This window comes from Astyanax mexicanus, chromosome 21 (genome assembly GCF_023375975.1).
Source record: "Astyanax mexicanus isolate ESR-SI-001 chromosome 21, AstMex3_surface, whole genome shotgun sequence".
NCBI classification, from domain to species: Eukaryota; Metazoa; Chordata; class Actinopteri; order Characiformes; family Acestrorhamphidae; genus Astyanax; species Astyanax mexicanus.
The window spans coordinates 20,833,287-20,851,748 of NC_064428.1; the positions used below are offsets into that span (position 1 = coordinate 20,833,287).

Here is an 18,462-nt window from a genome sequence, read left to right on the forward strand (position 1 = left end):
CACTATGGTTTCAATACTTTTGTGAAACTAGCTGGAATGTCTCCAAATGGTGCCTTTTTATCACAAGCTGAAGCAGAATTGTCGCTCTCGCTCGTACCTCGTTTTTCCCATCCACAAAGTCATTCATGTGCTGAACTCTGCAGAAGGCTGTTGATGTGACCTTGGTGGTGACTAGAGGCAGTCTTTGCCATGTGGCAGGGGACAGAGGGGTGGTGGTTTAGATGGAAAGCATTCAAGCAACTGTCACCTTGTCAGCTCGTCACGGGCACTTCTTATGATCTCCTCTGACACCAGATTCGGAACAATGTACGCAACCGCATCTGAAAGGTTGTTGTTATTTTTGCCCCCTGCATAGGTACCAAGGTCGTTATCTGTGTTTACTCTGTGGAATGGTGAAATCGCTCAGTAGACGTAACTAGAGAGTGCAGCTCCTGCAAAAACTGCCGCTGTGTTGCAATCGGTGCACATCTTGGTAAATTATTTTCAAATTGCCCAAGATTGTCTTTATTCAGGTGATATAACTTCCCTGATCGATTTGATGTGAAAGCTCGGTGGATTCAACATGAATTGTGAGCGGTGAGTGATTCTAAGTGGTTGCTAAGGTGTTACTAACTGGGATCTAAATTGGTTGCTGTGTTGTTGATAAATGATTGCAATTATTCCCAAGGCGTTTGCTACAAGGTGTTCATAAGTTGTAGTAGTTGTAGTTTTCCAGGTGGTTGCTATGGTCTCACTAAAGTGTTTTCTACATGGATGTTATTTTGCTGCTAGGTAATTGTTTTGGTATCCTTATATGACTGCTAAGAAGCTGGTAAGTAGTTGATATGTTTTCTTATTGATGTACGATGATATTGAATTTATATCAATATCAGGTGATATTTGCCTTTTGGTCATGCTATTATAGTAGGTGAACACTGACCAAAAAATGTACAAACAGATTTCTTTCATTTTATTGTTAACATTCAATTGGTTTAAAAAATGTTACATTTGTTACACGAGTTATACTAGTGTGTCTAGTCTCTCTGTAAGTTATAAATGTATATAACGACAATGGCATTGGCAGATATATACAGTTAATATGTCTGATATTGGATGTCAGCTTCGGCCCAGAATTCCCACATCGGTGCATCTCTAATTATCTTAGTTGGTTGCTGTGGTGTTTCTTAGTGTTGCTACAATAGCCTAGGTTTTTGCTGTGGTGCTGATAAGTGGTTGCTATGCAGTATCTAGGTGATTGTTGGTGTTGCTACAGAGTTGCAATACTGTTGCTAAATGGTTGCTTTGGTATTGTAGTGGTTGCAATGAAGTTGTTGAGTTGTTTAAATAGTATCTAAATCAGATACTTTGGTGTTTCTAAATTGTTTTGATGTTATAGTAGGTGGTTCTGAGGCGTTGCTTCAGTAAATGACACAATTGGTTATACAATTTTGCCAATTTTAGTAGTTGTATCTTGAAAAAAAAACTGTAGAGTAAATTGAATTTTTTGAGTGGTACAGCAGTCTAAAGCGCTAGCCACTATGATTGTAAGATCGCTGGTTCGAATCCCAGTCATGCAGCTTGCCGTCAGCTGCCGGAGCTGACTTCACACAAGTCGGAGGAGGCATGTTCTAGTCCTCACCCTCCTTACGTTGTAGCATTACTAGTGATAGAGGATATAAAGCTACAGAGTAGTACCTGAATAGAAGCTAAAACGGCCTAGCTAAATTGGGAGAAAATAGCAAAAAAAAAAAAAAAAAAAAACTATTGCACTTATCTGAAAGCTGTATTCAGTACCGTATATTCTAGATCAGGATAGATGTGTTAGTATTAGACTGGTGTGGATATCTTAAAAATTGTAGGAGGAGTAGCGGCTACAAAAATAAATACATTTTAGACATTTTTGGCTACAAACCCCTAGACACTGTACAAATACTATGGAATATAACAAAAAGGATAAATACAAGGACATCCTTTCAGGTCAAAACAGATGATTAGAGTAGGAACAGTGCGGATATCTTCAAAAATGTAGGTGTAGCTGCACCTAAAACAGACACAGTAATAAAGATAAAATAGAACTTAAAAAGAACAAGAATAGTGTGTAAATATTATTATCTAAGTTTTGTTAGTGTAGGGATTTTGTTCTGTAATCTTTGAGAAAGGCTCGTGTTTTCCATTCCAGTACTGCATCTTTTTCTACCTCAAGTAATCCACATTTTATCTATGAATTAATGACAATATGCAAACATATGTTCATATCAGAGGTGCCATTCTTCTTGAAGAAAGTGCTAACAGACAGACCAACTCCATCTGGGGTCCACTATCATTCCTCATTCTCCTGAAAGCAACTAACAAGATAATAAGCTGTCCGTATCCCTTTCAGAGAGCTAAATGTGACGACTCAGATAACACGCTGTATAGATTCTCTTGTCTCTCTGGCTGACGAAAGGCCGCCCTCCCTTCTCCCGCCTACCCAACACATTCGTGCCTCTCTCTCGCTTTCTCTTTACTTTTATCTTTTCTTTGCCCCGAGTCTCACAGCCCCCAATTTCTCCTCCAAAGTCTCTCCATTTGCTAGGCTCTTTTCCCTTGCCGCTCAGCTTCTTTCACTCCTCTCTTATGCTTCCTCTTATCTCCTTACTTTTACCTCCTCCCATCCCTCGTTCTTTTTTCATCTTAAGTCCTTCTCCCTCATTCCCCCCACTCGTTTTCCCAGCTTACTTTCCCTCTCCTCCTCTTCACCTGTCTATTTTAATCTATTCTTAAGCACTTCTTCTCTGTGCTTGCATTATACGTTCCTCCCCTCTCTGTTCATTGCACTGGGGAGGGTTCTCTCTCTCTCTCTCGGGGGGTGGGAGGAGAGGTGGGGGCAGGGGGGACTCTACGTTGTCTGCAGAATGTTGAGCACCCTGGAAGGAGGTCAGGCAACATTTTCAAAAGTGCTGACTGACATTCAACTCAGTGTGTTGTGGGAACGTCACAACTCGGCCCTGCGGAGGATTAGGGGCACGCTAGATGCCCTTGCTTTCAGCTGGCTTTGAGGAGACAAATCCTACCATGCAAAGAGTCAATTAAAGGTCAAATTGTTTGAGCAGTTGCAGCAGCAAAGCAGAGATGTACTGTATGTGTCGGTGTTTGACATATGGATCACCTTTTACACTTAAACAGTAACCCAGCACTTTAGTTGAATTACCCAAAGGAACCCAAATGTTTGATGTATTAGTTTGTAAATTACATCTTAAAACATTAAATAATAATGCTGGAAAAATTTATATTTCAATATAAGCTGCGGTCCATTCTGAAGGCAGCTGCCTAGGTTGCCATTGCCTTCAAATTCAGGTTATTACCATCTATCTACCAGCTTTTCATCTTTCTTTTGCGCTTCTGCACCAATGTACTCATTCAAATATTACAGATAAACTTATATATTAACTATTATTTACTTTAATTTACACACTTCCCATCACTTCAGTTTTATTTATTTATTTCTGATTAGATGCTTTGTAGAAATGCACAAGTAATTTAACCATAATATAATAGTTTGTAAAAGCCTAAAAAAAAAAACCTGAATCATCAAACTAAGTGTAAAACAAGAACATAATATGTTTCATAAATTTCTATTATTTTGCAAATAAATGTGTGAAATTTGCCCAGACCCACTAGTTCAGATGTAATACTACAAAAAGCATAGTGATAATAAAAACAATAAGCAATATAAATAATGTTAAGAGAAAAAACGTTATTAAATTCAAAGGAAAAACACTTAAAAAGGAGCTAACGCTGCCTCCAGCCGCTCTGAGCAAAGTTCATCTCCCCCATTATAAGAGCCTCTTCCCCAGCCTGGTAATCACATTTCATCCATGTGGACGAAATATCTGAATTAGTAACAGCACTTCCACAAACTATTTACACATTAAATTAGTCAGTTACAGGTTAATCTACAGTTATTCTGTATAACAGTTAAACCTTCGACACTGTACGTCTGCTTGACACCGCTAGCACGCCTGCGGGTGTAGCTTAGCATGCTAGGAAGGGGTTAGCTTAGCGCACCAGCAGGGTTTCGGAAACACATTTAGCTTAACTGGTAAATCGGCTAAGCCGCTAAGTTAACGGTAGCCTCACCTAGTCAGGCCTTACTTTAAATAAAGTACAGACAAAAACAACACTGGAAAACAACTTAAAACAGTGTAAAATGTACTAGTTTGATAAACACATCCAGCAGTGAGTGGAAATACAGAAGAAAATGACTTACATTTGTACAGAAACTCCCCCGCAGTGCCGACTCCCCAGCAACAAGGCCGATTCTAAATGAAGTCAAGACTGAGACAAAACTCAGGCCCCTTACATATTTATTTTATTTTGTCATGCTTACATTTTTCAGATTATCAAACAAACTTTAATATCAGACAAATGCTATCCAAACCAATCTAACCTTTTATAGAAAAGTGTTTGCTCAGTGAATTTGAGTTCAATATCACTAGACACATCCAGGCCTGATTATTTCCAGACCTGTAGAATCAAGAAATAATTTAAATATAACCTGTCTGACAACATGAAGCAGCTAAAAGATCTCTAAAATAAGCAACACATTATGCCACGATCTGAAGAAATTTGAAAGCAAATGCGAAAACAAAATCATTGACATCTGTCAGTCTTGAAAATATTACAAAGTAAATCATAAGGTATTGGGACACCAGCAGACCACAGTGAGAGATAATATTCACAAATGGAGGAAACATGGGACACTGGCGAACCTTCCTAGGAGTGGCTGACCGACTGATATTATTCCAAAAGGTCATGGACAACTCATTCAGGAGGTCACAAAAGAATCCAAAACAAATTTTTTTCACACTAGAGCACTAGATTGGTTTGGATATTTTTTTCTTTAATAAATTAAATTATCATTTAAAACGTGCTTTTTATATTTACTTAAGTTATCTTTGTCTTATATTAAACTTTTTTTCGATAACCTGAAAAATGTAAGTATGACAAAAAAGCAGCAACAAAAGAAATCTGTAGGAGTAATACTTTTTTACGGCACTGTATATTTTTGCCCAATTCCTACTTTCTTAAGTGTATTCTTAATACTTCCGACCTTTCCAAACTTCTATACTTCCATACCTTAACTGGACCAGAAAGGCTTTGTTCCATGCTGCTCTAATACTAAAGAGTTAGTACAGTGCCTCCTACAGCTCAGTGTAACACATGGTTTTTCACCCAGCATAATTTAATGTAAGGAACATCTCCCTGTGGTTATTGAGCTACGAGATTGGAATCAGTAATGAAGGGCTTACTGCAGCTGTGTACAGTTCAGTCCTACTTAACACTCTGTTCAAAGTAGGTCAGTGTAGTTGGTGAATGCGTGAATGCAACATGCTACTTGTGGGTGTGGGACACATCTCATTTTTCTAAGATCAAAGAGGATGAACAGGAAGAACCTACTGGCATTATTCATTTAATCAGTGGGAATTAGATACCTGTCTCTCTGTTCGCCAGTCATTCTTATATGATCTTCATAGTCTGGGAACTTTTATTTAGACAAGTTGTTCTTGTTTAATTGTAGGACAGTCTACAGACAATCTACAGCAAGCACAGACAGCATCAAGGGGGTCATGTGGGTGGGGGGAGGGGAGGATGGGTGGTCACTGAATCATTTATCAGAGCTAAAAATAAGGTTGTAGTATGATAAAAGGTAGCTCTGACATGAAGAAATATTGTTGATATCTAAATGTGTTTAGTTTGTTTGTAGTTTTGGAAATTATGTTCACATGTGACATCATATATTACACTACCGATAAAATGGGCACCAAATGCTTTATCATAGTTGTCAGATAAGGGACAAGTCAGTATGAAATTACAGAACCTGTGTTGGGCACAAATGGCTTTTTTAGTGGTTTATCATCTCTAAACATTACAAAAGTACCATAAAAGTTTCTTACCTCTAAACAGCTACTTAGAAAAGTAAAAAGGAAGGTACAAATGTTTCAGTATTTGAAAAGTTCAGTCCAGTGGTGTTCTGAGCTTTGATGGTGTTCTCATATGCTTAGTGGAGCAGAAAAAGAAAATGAATAATAAGTATAAAAACAAGAAGGTAGTCAAGGATGAGTTATGTTTAATTGGTGTATATGTGGATTAGTGTGTTATTTTGTGCCAAACCTCAAAATAAAAACTTTTTAAAGTGAGAGCAACCCAACAAGAGATTACATACGGTATTTTTAGCAACAAACGTCTATTTTCTGGTCTATTTTCATACATAAGGGGCACTGGATTATAAGGTGCATTTTAAGCGACACAATAAGGAACTTCTAATTCAGCAGGTCTCGCCACTGGGTGGTGGTGGTGGTGGCAGGGTAGCTAATTAAGTTAAGCAAAGCTAAGCTAAGTAAACAAAACTGTAATAAAAAAGACTTTCTTTTAAAGTCAAAGTTCTCTCCTGAAAACTGTTTATTTGGGTGAGTAAAGCACTTCTATTTATTTACAGTAAGCTTAGATTACCGAATTGGCTAATCGCTCCAGCAGTGCTAGCTGGTGTTAGAAGCAGGCTACAGGAGAATAATGAGCGCGGTTAGTGGGTAATGCTAATGCTGCTACAGCAGTGCAAGCCAAGGTTTGGAGCAGCCTACAGGCCGATAATACTCACCTCTGAATGGGAAAATAGCAGTTAATGGCTAATGTTAATGCTACTCCAGCCCCATACTATAGAACTAAACTGAAACTCCACAATAACACTGCAATTTGGTGGAGTGGCTTTACTGCTCCTTAAAACCTGACTGGTAAAAATCATACATAAGAAGCACCGGATTAAAAAGCGCACTGACGATTTTTGGAAAAATTAAAGGATTTAAAGTGTGCCTTATAGTGCGGAAAATACAGTATTTTACTTTAGTACTCTAATGCATGCAAGAAATCGTTTGTCAGATTGTTTATTTTGCTTACTTTGGTGTTTTTTCTCAATTTAATCTAAAAAAAAAAAACATTAAAAATATCAACTAAGATTACATCAAATTAATAATAAAAGTTATTATCAATAGTATTTGCTGGCTGGGGAAGTCAGGGAAGTTTGAAGTCTAAAGGCTATAGAGGTTATTTGCATGTCTTGACAAACCTCCAAGGGCAGATGCTCCTCTGTCTTTGCGTTTGCCAGTGTGGCTTCAGTCCTCCAATCCTGGCAGATTCTTTTGACATCTGCTGGGATCTGTAATCCTCTGTCCCAGCTATAACACAATTGTGAGACTGGGCTTGCCAGTGCTGTGGAAATCCTGCATGTCCTTGTGCCCGTGCCTGTGCCCATGCCCATGCCCATGTGTAGCATGCTATTCGGCATGGAAACAGCACTGTGGGGAATGGAAACTCTGTGAAAAGCGTGAAAACGTGCAAACAGTGGCATGCTGTCAGAAGGCCACGGTGAAGTGAACAACGCACCAGTATAATATAGCTGTATAATAGCTGATGATTAGATTAAACTGAATAGAGTATACTGCATTTAATGTGATAAAGCTGAAGCAGTATATAGAGTTAAAAAAGACAACAGGCAGCAGATTTTTTTGCTTTTTAATGCTCTTCTCTCTTACCAAATTCTTAATAATGTATGTGGCCTTTTTTGTTGCTGTTTTAAATCTATTTTTCAAGGCGAAGGATTAAAAAAAAAACATCCTCAAAGAACGTACAGGCCAAATCCCAAGGCATGGATCCAAAAAGAAATCCAACATTCTGAAAAAGAATAGCTGAAAGTTCAAGACAATTTTTTTGAGTCTTCCCCAGGGTAGCCAGCCAGTGGACTACCCCCCCAAAAAATAATACAATCCTTATATAGAAACTAGGGCTCTTCAGCAAAAAAAGGAAGAACAATTACATCTAAAAAGCTTTGAATAATTCATAAATCATTGTTTGAGAAGCTGTCATTTGAAACAACAAGGCTGCTCTAGATACAGTGTCCTAGAGGAAAACTATTAACAGGCAATCCTATTTGCGAATGTGAGCACAAAGCTCCTCTTGCTGGAGGACATGGTTAATAACACTTCTCATTAACCACACAAGCCTGGATAGCCTCGGTTCAAATAATAACATCCTGACAGCGTCTACAAAGAAGATTAAAGAAAAGCACTTTTTAAAAGTCCTTTACGAACACAGGATGTGGTCTGCTTTTAGAACATGGCATGGTATAACAGGGTGATGCACCTGTATTGTATGATTTGCTTGTATGTTGCTTATGTACAGTAACTGCCATGCTGCTTTCAGGGCAGCTTAGTGGAGTAAGGCTGGATTGTTATTCATTGTTTGTAGATTTGTAAGTAGGAGATCTGTGGTGTGTTTGTGCCACCTAGAGGGGCCAATGTGTAAAAACACTCCTATTTCCCCATTAAAACCCCTGTCATTGTGTGCCCAAACTATACCATGTGTGATAAAGCGTTTAATGAGAATGAGTCATTTAGTCTATATCTACTTTTAAAGATCCAGTCTATAATCATAAAAATCAGTATTTCAGTAATATACAGAAGAATAAATGAGGGAACTTAATTTTGATCTTCCATTGATCTTCAAAAGAAGCAACTGATGTCACTTCCTGTTGTAGATGTGAATTGTTTTGTAGAATGTTCCAGATGTTTCAGATGAGGTAATGTGTTACGTTACGGTAACAGGACTGAGTGAAACCCAGGGACACTACTAAAATGTGTACTTTAACCTAAATATTATGGATTTATTATGAAAAATATATATTTTTTTAAAGCAGAGATTTGGAAATTTAGATTTACAACAATGCAAAAACAATTACATCTCTGAAGGGTTTTAATAATTATATTTCATGGTAAAGTTTATAGTTAGAGAGTGGGGACAGGTAACAAATGCTAATCAGTGTTCTAAAAAGTTTTTTTATGATTATATTTAAATTGCATATGTTACTTTTGCAATTAGGTCAATGTACAGCACACTATGCATAATAATAAAATGTATTTTAAAGTTATTTTGTGTGCACATTTATACATGTATGGCATGAATGGCACCCATTCGGTGGACTGGCCCATTTATATATCTCAACGGATGATTTTCATCGTACAATCTTGACACAAAGGCAAGAAAAATAATAATATTTTATTATGTATTATAAGTACTTCAATTGATTTTTATATATTGGTACAATAAATGATATACAATATATAAAATGCAGCAACTTTTTAGATGCAACATTTATTATCAATATGTTGAAGGTCTGAAATCTGCATTGCTTCTTCAACAGTTTTCCCTTAATTGATGGAGCAAAGCTTTCAACTGAACTTTGCATTGCAGTCTTTCAGTCTCTTCTACCTTCGTCTAACAACTCAACTCTTCAGACAAAACGTGGGCTAAACTTTCCTGCTCCCATTTCACTTCATTTGCATATATTCTGAAGCGTTGTTTCATTTTTCTTCACCGGTTTTCTTCACCTAACAGCCGTGTTTTTAAAAATAAAGCAACCTGCACCTGATTAATTGTCCCCAAGGTGTAGACTTGTATCCATGCAATTAACTAGATCAAGCTATGCTATGGCTTTTCTAAAATAAGAATATAGGTTATAGTATTGTGCAGTGTCTCCAGGGACCTTCGTCTTGATTCCCACTATCTGCATGTTTTGTATGTCGCTTTGGATTAAAGCACCCGCACCTGCAGTGATTGACCAGGATGATGTTCTTAATGGGTAACATTAAGTGCCCTTAAAACTGTAAAACAAAAATAAGGGGGCGCTCTAACATCACTTCGCAGCAACCAAACTGACAGGGCTGCCAGCAGATGTGCCTGTAGGCAGTTTTTTAATCATAGGTTTGTGAGCGCAAGCATTGGCCGAGGAGAGTACAAATATTTTTCTAAATATTTACAGTGGCTTGCAAAAGTATTAATACCCCTTGCAACTTACAACCACAAATGTAATAGACCCAAAGAAGCACATAATTGTAAAAGTTGAACACAAAATATTAATGGTTTTCAAAATGTGAAAAGTGTGATGTACAAAAGTGTTCATCTATCTATCTATCTATCTATCTATCATTGCAAGAAAAAGTATGTGAACTCTTTGGTATTAGTTTAAGCAGACTGTGTTTGTCTATTGTTGTGACTTAGATGAAGATCAGAACACATTTAATGACCAATTCATGCAGAAATCCAAGTAATCCCATATGATTCACATACCTTTTCTTGCATCTGTATTACAGGATTTTACATGAATATGACTTGGATTAAAAAGCATTGCTAAAATTATTTATTAAACATTTGTAGTTGAAACTAAAGACATGCTCTCAACAAGTGACCCATATGTTTTAATTGATCTTTCACAAATGCTACAAAAATTGCAGTGATACAAGCTTTTAAAACAACTCTTGGCAAAAATATTTTCCAGAAGATTCAAGTAGGGCATTTCAGCAGCACTTTACCCTCAGGGACCAGGAACACAGATAGTTTATGTACAAAAAGATAAAATCTTAGCTTTTTTCACATTGACTCCATTTGCATCTGGTCACGTGGCTAGTATATGGATGATATCCTGGTTAGATTTAAATCACATGCATTTCAATCACATGCATCACTTAGTAGTAAATGTGTCTTTTTTGTGATTGGTTTATACATTTTTTCTGAAAAATGATCCGTGACTCCCTGAAAACCTAGATGCCTGGAGTTTTGTGACTGGTGAGGAGACCCCACTAATATGACTGTGTTTAAAGTAGTGGTTTATAGGGGCTGCTTTAAATCCCAGGTCATGCTGTTTGCCATCAGCAGCTGGAGTCCGAGAGAGTACAATTGGCCTTGCTCTCTCTGTTGTTGTTATCTCCTTTAAGCAAGCTGCTGACTACTCAATGAAGCTGCATCATTGACAAAAAAGAAATTAGAATTAAATTGTATATTTGCTGTTTGTATTTAAAAAGTGTAAAATTAATGTTGAATATTTTTATTGCAATTTCAATATCATATTTTTTCTAAATTATCAAATGTTCATTGCTATTTAAAATGACATAATTGCATTATTTTTTTGTAAATATAACATAAAATGCATAAAATGATACAAAATATTCCAATAATTTTGTTTATCGCAATAATTCCAGGGTCAGTATATCGTCCATTAAAAACAGTTATCGTGGCAGGTCTACTCTGCTAGATATGTCGTGAAAAATCAGAGCAGTTGTGATTTCCCCTTTCCTTTTCTGGAAAGAATGTGTGTGGTTTAATTTGATGACATCACACATGCTGCATTCTGACTATTGTGCACGAGCACATTGCATGATTATCCTGAAACTACTGTATTTTCGCACTATAAGGAGCACTTAAAATCCTGCTTCGCCAAGGCTGGAGCTGTATTAGCATTAGCTGCTAGCTCTTTCAGCATTCAGAGGTAAAGCACTGATGAAGAAGCATTATCTGCTAACCGTGCTAAACACTAGCTCTTCCAGCATCCAGAGGCGAGTATATCAGACTGTAGCCTGCGTGTTTAAAACAAGATGAACCACTAGCTAATATCGCCCTGGCTTACCTGAACACTCAGGGTCTCTAAATGTAGCGCTGTAAGGCGGCATTTACGTCCCGTTAGCGCTAGCGGTTAGCCCCTAATGTTAATGCTGCTGCTCCCAACGTTAGTGGAAATCTGGAAATCTAAGGTTACTGTAAATAAACAGAAGTGGTTTACTTACCCAAAAAAAAGCAAAGGTTTATATTTTAAGAATTACAGTAATCTTTACTTAGCTCTGCTTTACTTAACTTAGTTACCTCCCCACCATCACCCAGTGGCAAAGCCTGCTGAATTAGAATAAAAACATGCCGACACCCCTGTTCCTTACTAGTGTTTCATAATGCACCTTATAATCCAGTGCGTTTTTTTCTGTATGAAAATAGACCAGAAAATAGATAGTCATTGATAGTGCGCCTTATAATCCGGTGCAAAAAAATGTGAAAGTGTGGAAAATACAGTATGTATTGTGCAGCCCTAGCCATAGTTTTGGTTGTTTATTCATTATTTACCATGGCTCCAGTTTGCCTCAGAACATCTTCTGAAGTAGTTTCAGTGATCAGATTTGTAAAACATATTTGTTTTAAACGCATATTGGGTGTGTTTATGTGGTTTGACCTTCAATATATCTAGATATAATCCTGATACTTGAGACTCATGAAGTGACCAGGTGTAAACGAGATCCTTGATGATTGTATCTTCAAAAATGCTTAGATCTCATATTATATTGAAACAAAATACAAATTCTGTGACATTTTTCCCCTGAATTTACAACCAACAACCATTGGAGCAACATAAATAATACACGATTATCAAGCAAGCATTTCAGGCAAGAGCCAAGAGTGCCGTCTTGATGAAGTGAAGGTGTGATCAGACCTGCTTGTACAGTCCATGTGATTACGGCATTACCTCTTTTGTACTCTTGTGCAGCAAGACACGTACACTGTGACATTAAATGGCATTTTAATTTAAGCTATGTTCAATGTTATGGTCAGTGAATGATCTTAACTACACAGAATTTTAAACAGAAAATGGCAGCAAACTTTCCTCAACAGAATCCAGTTCATTTGCGTACAACATATTGTGGGTTTTTGTGAGTTCAGAACCAAGATTTATAAGTCAGTGAGTTCATTTTGCATCTTGAAGAGCAACCGACAGAATCCTCGAAAAACTCCAACACCATACAACACAGTGTGCTATACTTTCTCACTTAAAGTCCAGATAGATTAACAAATCTAAAACATGGTGACTCGTTTTACAAACATGACTTAAAGTAGAATGAACACAATGAGGAACATAAAAAAAGTATGTGCATAAAAATAAGTGTCATAATTGTCTGGTGAAAGCATGGAAGAAATAATAATAGCATAGGTCACATGACAAGTTCTGCTGTATTTATGATTTACTGTAAAATGTGGTGTTTAATATCCGCATATCATACAGATATAGTATTGCCACTTAAACGACTGAAGCTGAAACTTATGTGCTTCAGAATATATGACATTAAATTGCACTGCTAAGTAATTATATACGGTAAGTGCATCACATTGTGAGACCTACTTAAACCCTATTCGGACAGGATTAGTGTCACTAGGGGAGGTGGAGTAAAGATTTTTATAGAATTTTTTACTACAGGACATTTGATGGGAGTGGTTAAATGGTGGAGATGACCAACAAATCTGTTGGCCTGGTGTCATGGTGTTGGGGGCAGTTTCGTACAATGCCAGATCACCTTTGGTCTTCATTACAGACACAGCCCAACGTTAATCCAACGAGGTCCTTCAATGCAGACTTTGGTGCGCCATTTCAACAGGACAATGCTCGTCCACATACTGCTGCCACGTTCAGAACTTCCTAGCTGTGATAGATGCTATGCCATGTCCAACCACATCGCCAGAAGATCTGTCCTCCCAATTGAAAATGTGTTGGATGCTACTGGATGCGCTATCAACACTTCATCCCTACCGTAAAATCGGCAAATGGGGAACTGCATAAATATTCAAGCTGCATAGAATGGAGTATCGTACAATGGCAGATCGTTTTGGTCTTCGTTACTGGCATTTTGAAAGCCCAACATTACTGTATTTTTCACACTATAAGGCGCACTTAAAATCCTTGAATTTTTCCAAAAATCTCATAATCTACGAATAAAAATCCCTAAAGCCACTCCACTGAAGTTTAAGTTTCTCCAGCACAGAGGCTGGAGCAGTATTAGCAATAACCGCGCTAAGTGCTAGCTCTTTTGCCCTTTAGAGGTAAGTATTATCGGACTGTAGCCTGTGCGTTTACCATGTTAAAACAAGCTACGTCATACAAACCGCTAGCAAATATCGCCATGGCTGACCGGAACACTCAGGGTTCCTCAGTGTAGCACTGTCGGGAGGCATTACTCACCCAAATAAACAGTTTATTAATTATTATTAATCTATTCTATTTACTTAGCTTATCTTTATTTAGCTAAATTAGAAGGAAAACATGGCAACACCCTTGTTCCTTACTAGTAACACATAATGCATCATAATCCAGTATGCATTATGTTTGAAAATAGATCAGAAAATAGACGTTTATTGATAGTGCGCCCTATTACCCAATGCGAAAAATACTGTACATTGATATGGTTCCCTACCATTTCTGAATGCACACTCTGGTGTGCTATTTCAACAGGACAATGCTCATCCACATACTGCTTTCATGTTAAGAGCTTGCTTTGAAGACAATGTGATAGATACTATGCCAGCTGCATTATCAGACGTATCTTTCTTTCTGAAAACATGTGGGATGCTTTTGGGTCTTGCACTATCAGCACTCCCACAGCAACACCAACACATCCCAAACACAAAATCTGCAAATGGGAAACTGCATGAATAATCTATAAACTGCATGAGATGGATTATCGTAGGACACCATTAGGAACCTCTACAACATACTACTTCTATATGTTTAACTCAATAAATAATACAATCACTGAGAAGTAATACGTAACCCCACCTCTTCAGGTAAAACTAATCCCGTCCAAATAGGGTTTAAACTGCTTAAAACCCCTTAGACTTAACCCCATTTTACATAAATAAAGTATAGACATTGCTGTGCAAAATTCCTCCAGTATAACCAATATCAAATTTGCTCACATTAATCTTCAATAATTTGCTTTTTTTCTATAGTACAGTAAGAGCATAAGTAAACATATTTCTTCCGTAAGAGATGACCGCCGCACTTCTTGATTCCCACCAGTCCACAGGGAATTCCTCTCAAAAAATACTCTCATTTATTTCAGTTTAAAGAAAAGGAGGGGAATAACAAGTGGCCATGAGATCCAGGTCCAGGGTGCATAGGAAGAGGAACTTGGAATAGCTTAACATAGTCAGAGCTGGTGAAAACAACTGTCAGCAGCTCAAGATTGAGTCCACTTTCCTGTTCATCTCATTTCACCAATGGCTGCTGTATCAGTCAAGCTCCACGCCTTCCAGATGGTCTGGAATGGGGAGGCCAGTTAGGACTGTGAGACACTTGTTCCATACGTTGAAGACTGGGCAGACTGGCTGGGTAAAGGTAACATGGAAGGTATGAAGGTGCTGAGATCCCACGGCATCGTAGAAAGCCAGCGAGCCGGCATCGTAGTCCAAGAGCACTCCAACACGTCTCAAATGGGGGGAGGGCTCGATGGCCATCTCCTTGCTGTTATGGCGCACAACCCAGGAATTGTTACAGCGGCAGAGCACCCACGAGGAAGGATTCTTCCCAATCCATTCATGCTTGGGTGCAGTCTTGCAGGCGATACCCACTGCGTACCTGAAGAGTAAAAATGACAATGTGACAGTTAGCTTGACAGTTCCCTATGATGTGGGGATGAGAGATATATTTTGAAGATGAAATTATATACAGTAGAATATACTTTGGGTTGTGTCTGCAGTGGTGCTTCAGTAGATCATTTTAGGACTTTTACATGAAATGAAAAATAATCAGATTTATAATCAGATTGCTGCAGTTATCAGACTTTTCAAGTAGTCATGTGAACCGCACGATCGCATAAAGGTGTAAAAATCTGATGATTAATTAAATCTGATAAAGAGTAATTTTATTTCTCAGCCCATATATACTCTTAAACAGAGTATTTTCAGAATTCTCCATCTGTTGCATGTGGGAAAACATACCAAAATACTCTTTAGCCTTATCTTTCACCCTCTCCAAGGTGCATTATAATGTTCATTGCTATCTTACATCCTGTCAACAGTCTATTTTCATTCCTTGCTACGATGCCTGTGAATATATCTTCGCTGATGAGTGTGATTTTCTCAAAATCAGTTGTGTTCAGGTGAATTTCCGCGGCATTGCTATCTATCTTGGCAACGGAAAACACAGGTGTGCCACTTACTGAAATAAACCTGGGCAGAAGTCAATAAGTCAGATTTCCATTGCTATCAACACAGGCGCATCCCCAACACACGTATACCATTGCGTACGTATAGCCTTGAACACGCCCAGGGGGCTGCGCCATTGAGATAGCAGTCTGCCAAAGTCAAAGAGCACCTTGCTCTTAAAGGTACGCAAATTGGTTTATTGATTGTTACAGCCAAAACACACACGAATGATTACGAGAATTAGTACATGCCTTTTTGAGCAGTTTCGTGCTGCACGAGTCAAATGTGCACTTTTCCTGTCCTTGTGATTGCAAAGGCAGACTGACATGCCCTAAATCAGACTGCACGGTTGATGGCTCGCCTGAAGATCTCTAAAACAGGACCTTTAATATTCTAACTGATGTATGGTCATATTGTGAGCATAAAGTTTGATTTTTACATGACATTTACGGTCATATTTTATTCTGTTAGATTATTGGCAGAATTCTGATTGATTCTTGACTCATATAAAGGAGTTTCACATTATCTGATTACACAAATTTATGTAATTGCATCAATCAGACGGCCAACTGACAAACTCATGGAAACCTTACCAAGTGCTTCCTCCAATAAGGGCCTCCCAATAGTGGCGGCCGCTGTCAATGTACACGTTCCCAGTGACTCCATAGCTGCTCTGGCTGCTGAAGCGCTCCTGACCGTGGCTTTTCTTAGAAGATGTCTCGTCACGCTCCACTGTCAGATTGTCATGTGACACTTTTAGCTTCCTGTGAGCAGACTTTGGGTCGAGCTTGAATGGTTGACCTGGGGAATGGAAAAAGACAACATACGATATCATATCTAGTGAAGAATGAATTCCACAAAATGCCAACAAATTCTGTTTTTTTGGCAGCAAAGAAAAATTTGACAAAATATTATGTTTCTTGTATAATTAGCCTCTGTTAACAGACTGTGTACTATTTCCCAATTGCAAAAAGAAGACGAAATGTGTCATTTGGCATCTTTTGCACATAACTGCATGTGAAACATGCATAGGTTTAACCTTTATAATTGTATATGTAATACTTTTGTCTTTGAATCAAGCCCAGTAAATCATGATGCATGGTCTTACTGTTGGTCTTCAGTGTTCCAGGCTCACTGCTGCGACTTCCTGCTTGGTTGATGGCTTTGACAATGAAGATGTACTTGGTACCACTCTGTAGGCCATGGACCGTGTAGTGGTTCTGCTTGATGTTGGGGACGATCATCCAGCTATCAGCGGAGTTACAGAGACCTGAAAAAGTAAAGGGAAGTACGTTTTTGCAACCTTGGTGATATAGGTAACAACCAGTGATGTCAGTAACACGTTACTTAGTACTCTAATCTGACCCTTTTTTCAGTAACGAGTAATCTAACGCATTACTATTTCCAATCCAGTAATCAGATTAAAATTACTTATTTAAGTCACTGTGCGTTACTCTCTCTCTCTCTCTCCACCTCATCTCCTCCACACACACACACACACACACACACACACACACACACACACACACACACACGCGCGCACACACACCGCTCCCTTACCCATTCCCCCTCCGCTCTTCCCCAATCACACGCGTCTCGCTTTCTCCCCTGTCTCTCTCTCGCGCGCTCGGTGTGTCTTTAGTTTCCGCCCGTTTTCGTTTTCCGCCAGTTCTTGGGCTACCTATCTCTTTATAAAGGCGTTTTTTTGCGGCCGCGTCCCAATTCACTAGCCAGGGCAGCCGTCTGCCACAAATTTGATTGGCAGAGGAGAGCATTTAAAGATTTTACACCACACGTGATTGGAAGTTCACTGCGCGTATACCGTAAAGACAAGAAAAGTTCCGGTGCTTTAAATGAACACTGTCAGAATTAAATCCTTCTCAGTAGTTGGGTCCGGTATGGGTCCGTATTGGACAACTTCTAGGTCCGGACCCGGACCGCAGTCCGCATATATGTGATCCCTGGTCTAGACCATATACACGGTTCTGTTTTATAAAACCACTCCTTGCTGCCCTGCAGAGAACAACAGGTTCAATGTTCAGTTTTACAGTGTTAAATATGTCAGGTCAAAAAAGACTTTCTTTATTTTATATATTTTTTATAAAAACAAGTATTTATGTTTAGTAAAATCAAGAAAGACCATATTTTATGTTTTATAAAAATATATATTTATGTTAAGTTAATTTTTTTATTTTTATTTAAAAAAAACTTTTTTTTTTAGGAAATAGTTCAACTTAATAGAGATAAATTGTTGCTGTTAAAAATGCATTTTCCAATAAAGGGAGTATTGGCAAAACTGGTTATAATGTTTATGTTAAGGCGGCGGGAGGTGGTGTCTGCAGCTGCTGAAAGTAACTAATAAAGTAACTTGTAAAGTAACTTAGTTACTTTTAAAATCAAGTAATCCATAAAGTAACTAAGTTACTTTTTAAAGGAGTAATCAGTAATCAGTAATCGGATTACTTTTTCAAAGTAACTATACCATCACTGGTAACAACATACAGGTCATACAATTAATATGACCTTTTTCCATCATCTAACTGAATGATCTGATATTTCGCTATATTTTTTAAGAGATACTCTGAAAAATGGACCTTTATAAATGTAGAGAAAGATATATACATTTTTAATCTTTGGGATGCACTAAGGTTTCTATGTGGC

The 18,462-nt window shown here is 38.1% G+C and overlaps 2 protein-coding genes across 4 annotated transcripts in view; both read right to left on the bottom strand.

Moving 5' to 3' along the window:
- LOC103031957 (ETS-related transcription factor Elf-1) overlaps positions 1-18,462 on the bottom strand; it is a 374,649-nt gene that overhangs the window by 85,434 nt on the left and 270,753 nt on the right. The gene's annotated exons all lie outside the window — the stretch shown is intronic.
- LOC103030906 (E3 ubiquitin-protein ligase Midline-1) overlaps positions 10,993-18,462 on the bottom strand; it is a 106,158-nt gene continuing 98,688 nt past the window's right edge. For all 3 annotated transcript variants that reach the window (XM_007254802.4, XM_007254800.4, XM_007254801.4), the window contains exons 8-10: positions 16,910-17,071; positions 16,395-16,602; positions 10,993-15,232 (exon numbers count right to left, since the gene is read on the bottom strand). In XM_007254802.4, the coding sequence (XP_007254864.1) occupies positions 14,887-15,232; positions 16,395-16,602; positions 16,910-17,071 (716 nt within the window). In that variant the 3' untranslated portion in view covers positions 10,993-14,886. The remainder of the gene's footprint in view (positions 15,233-16,394; positions 16,603-16,909; positions 17,072-18,462) is intronic.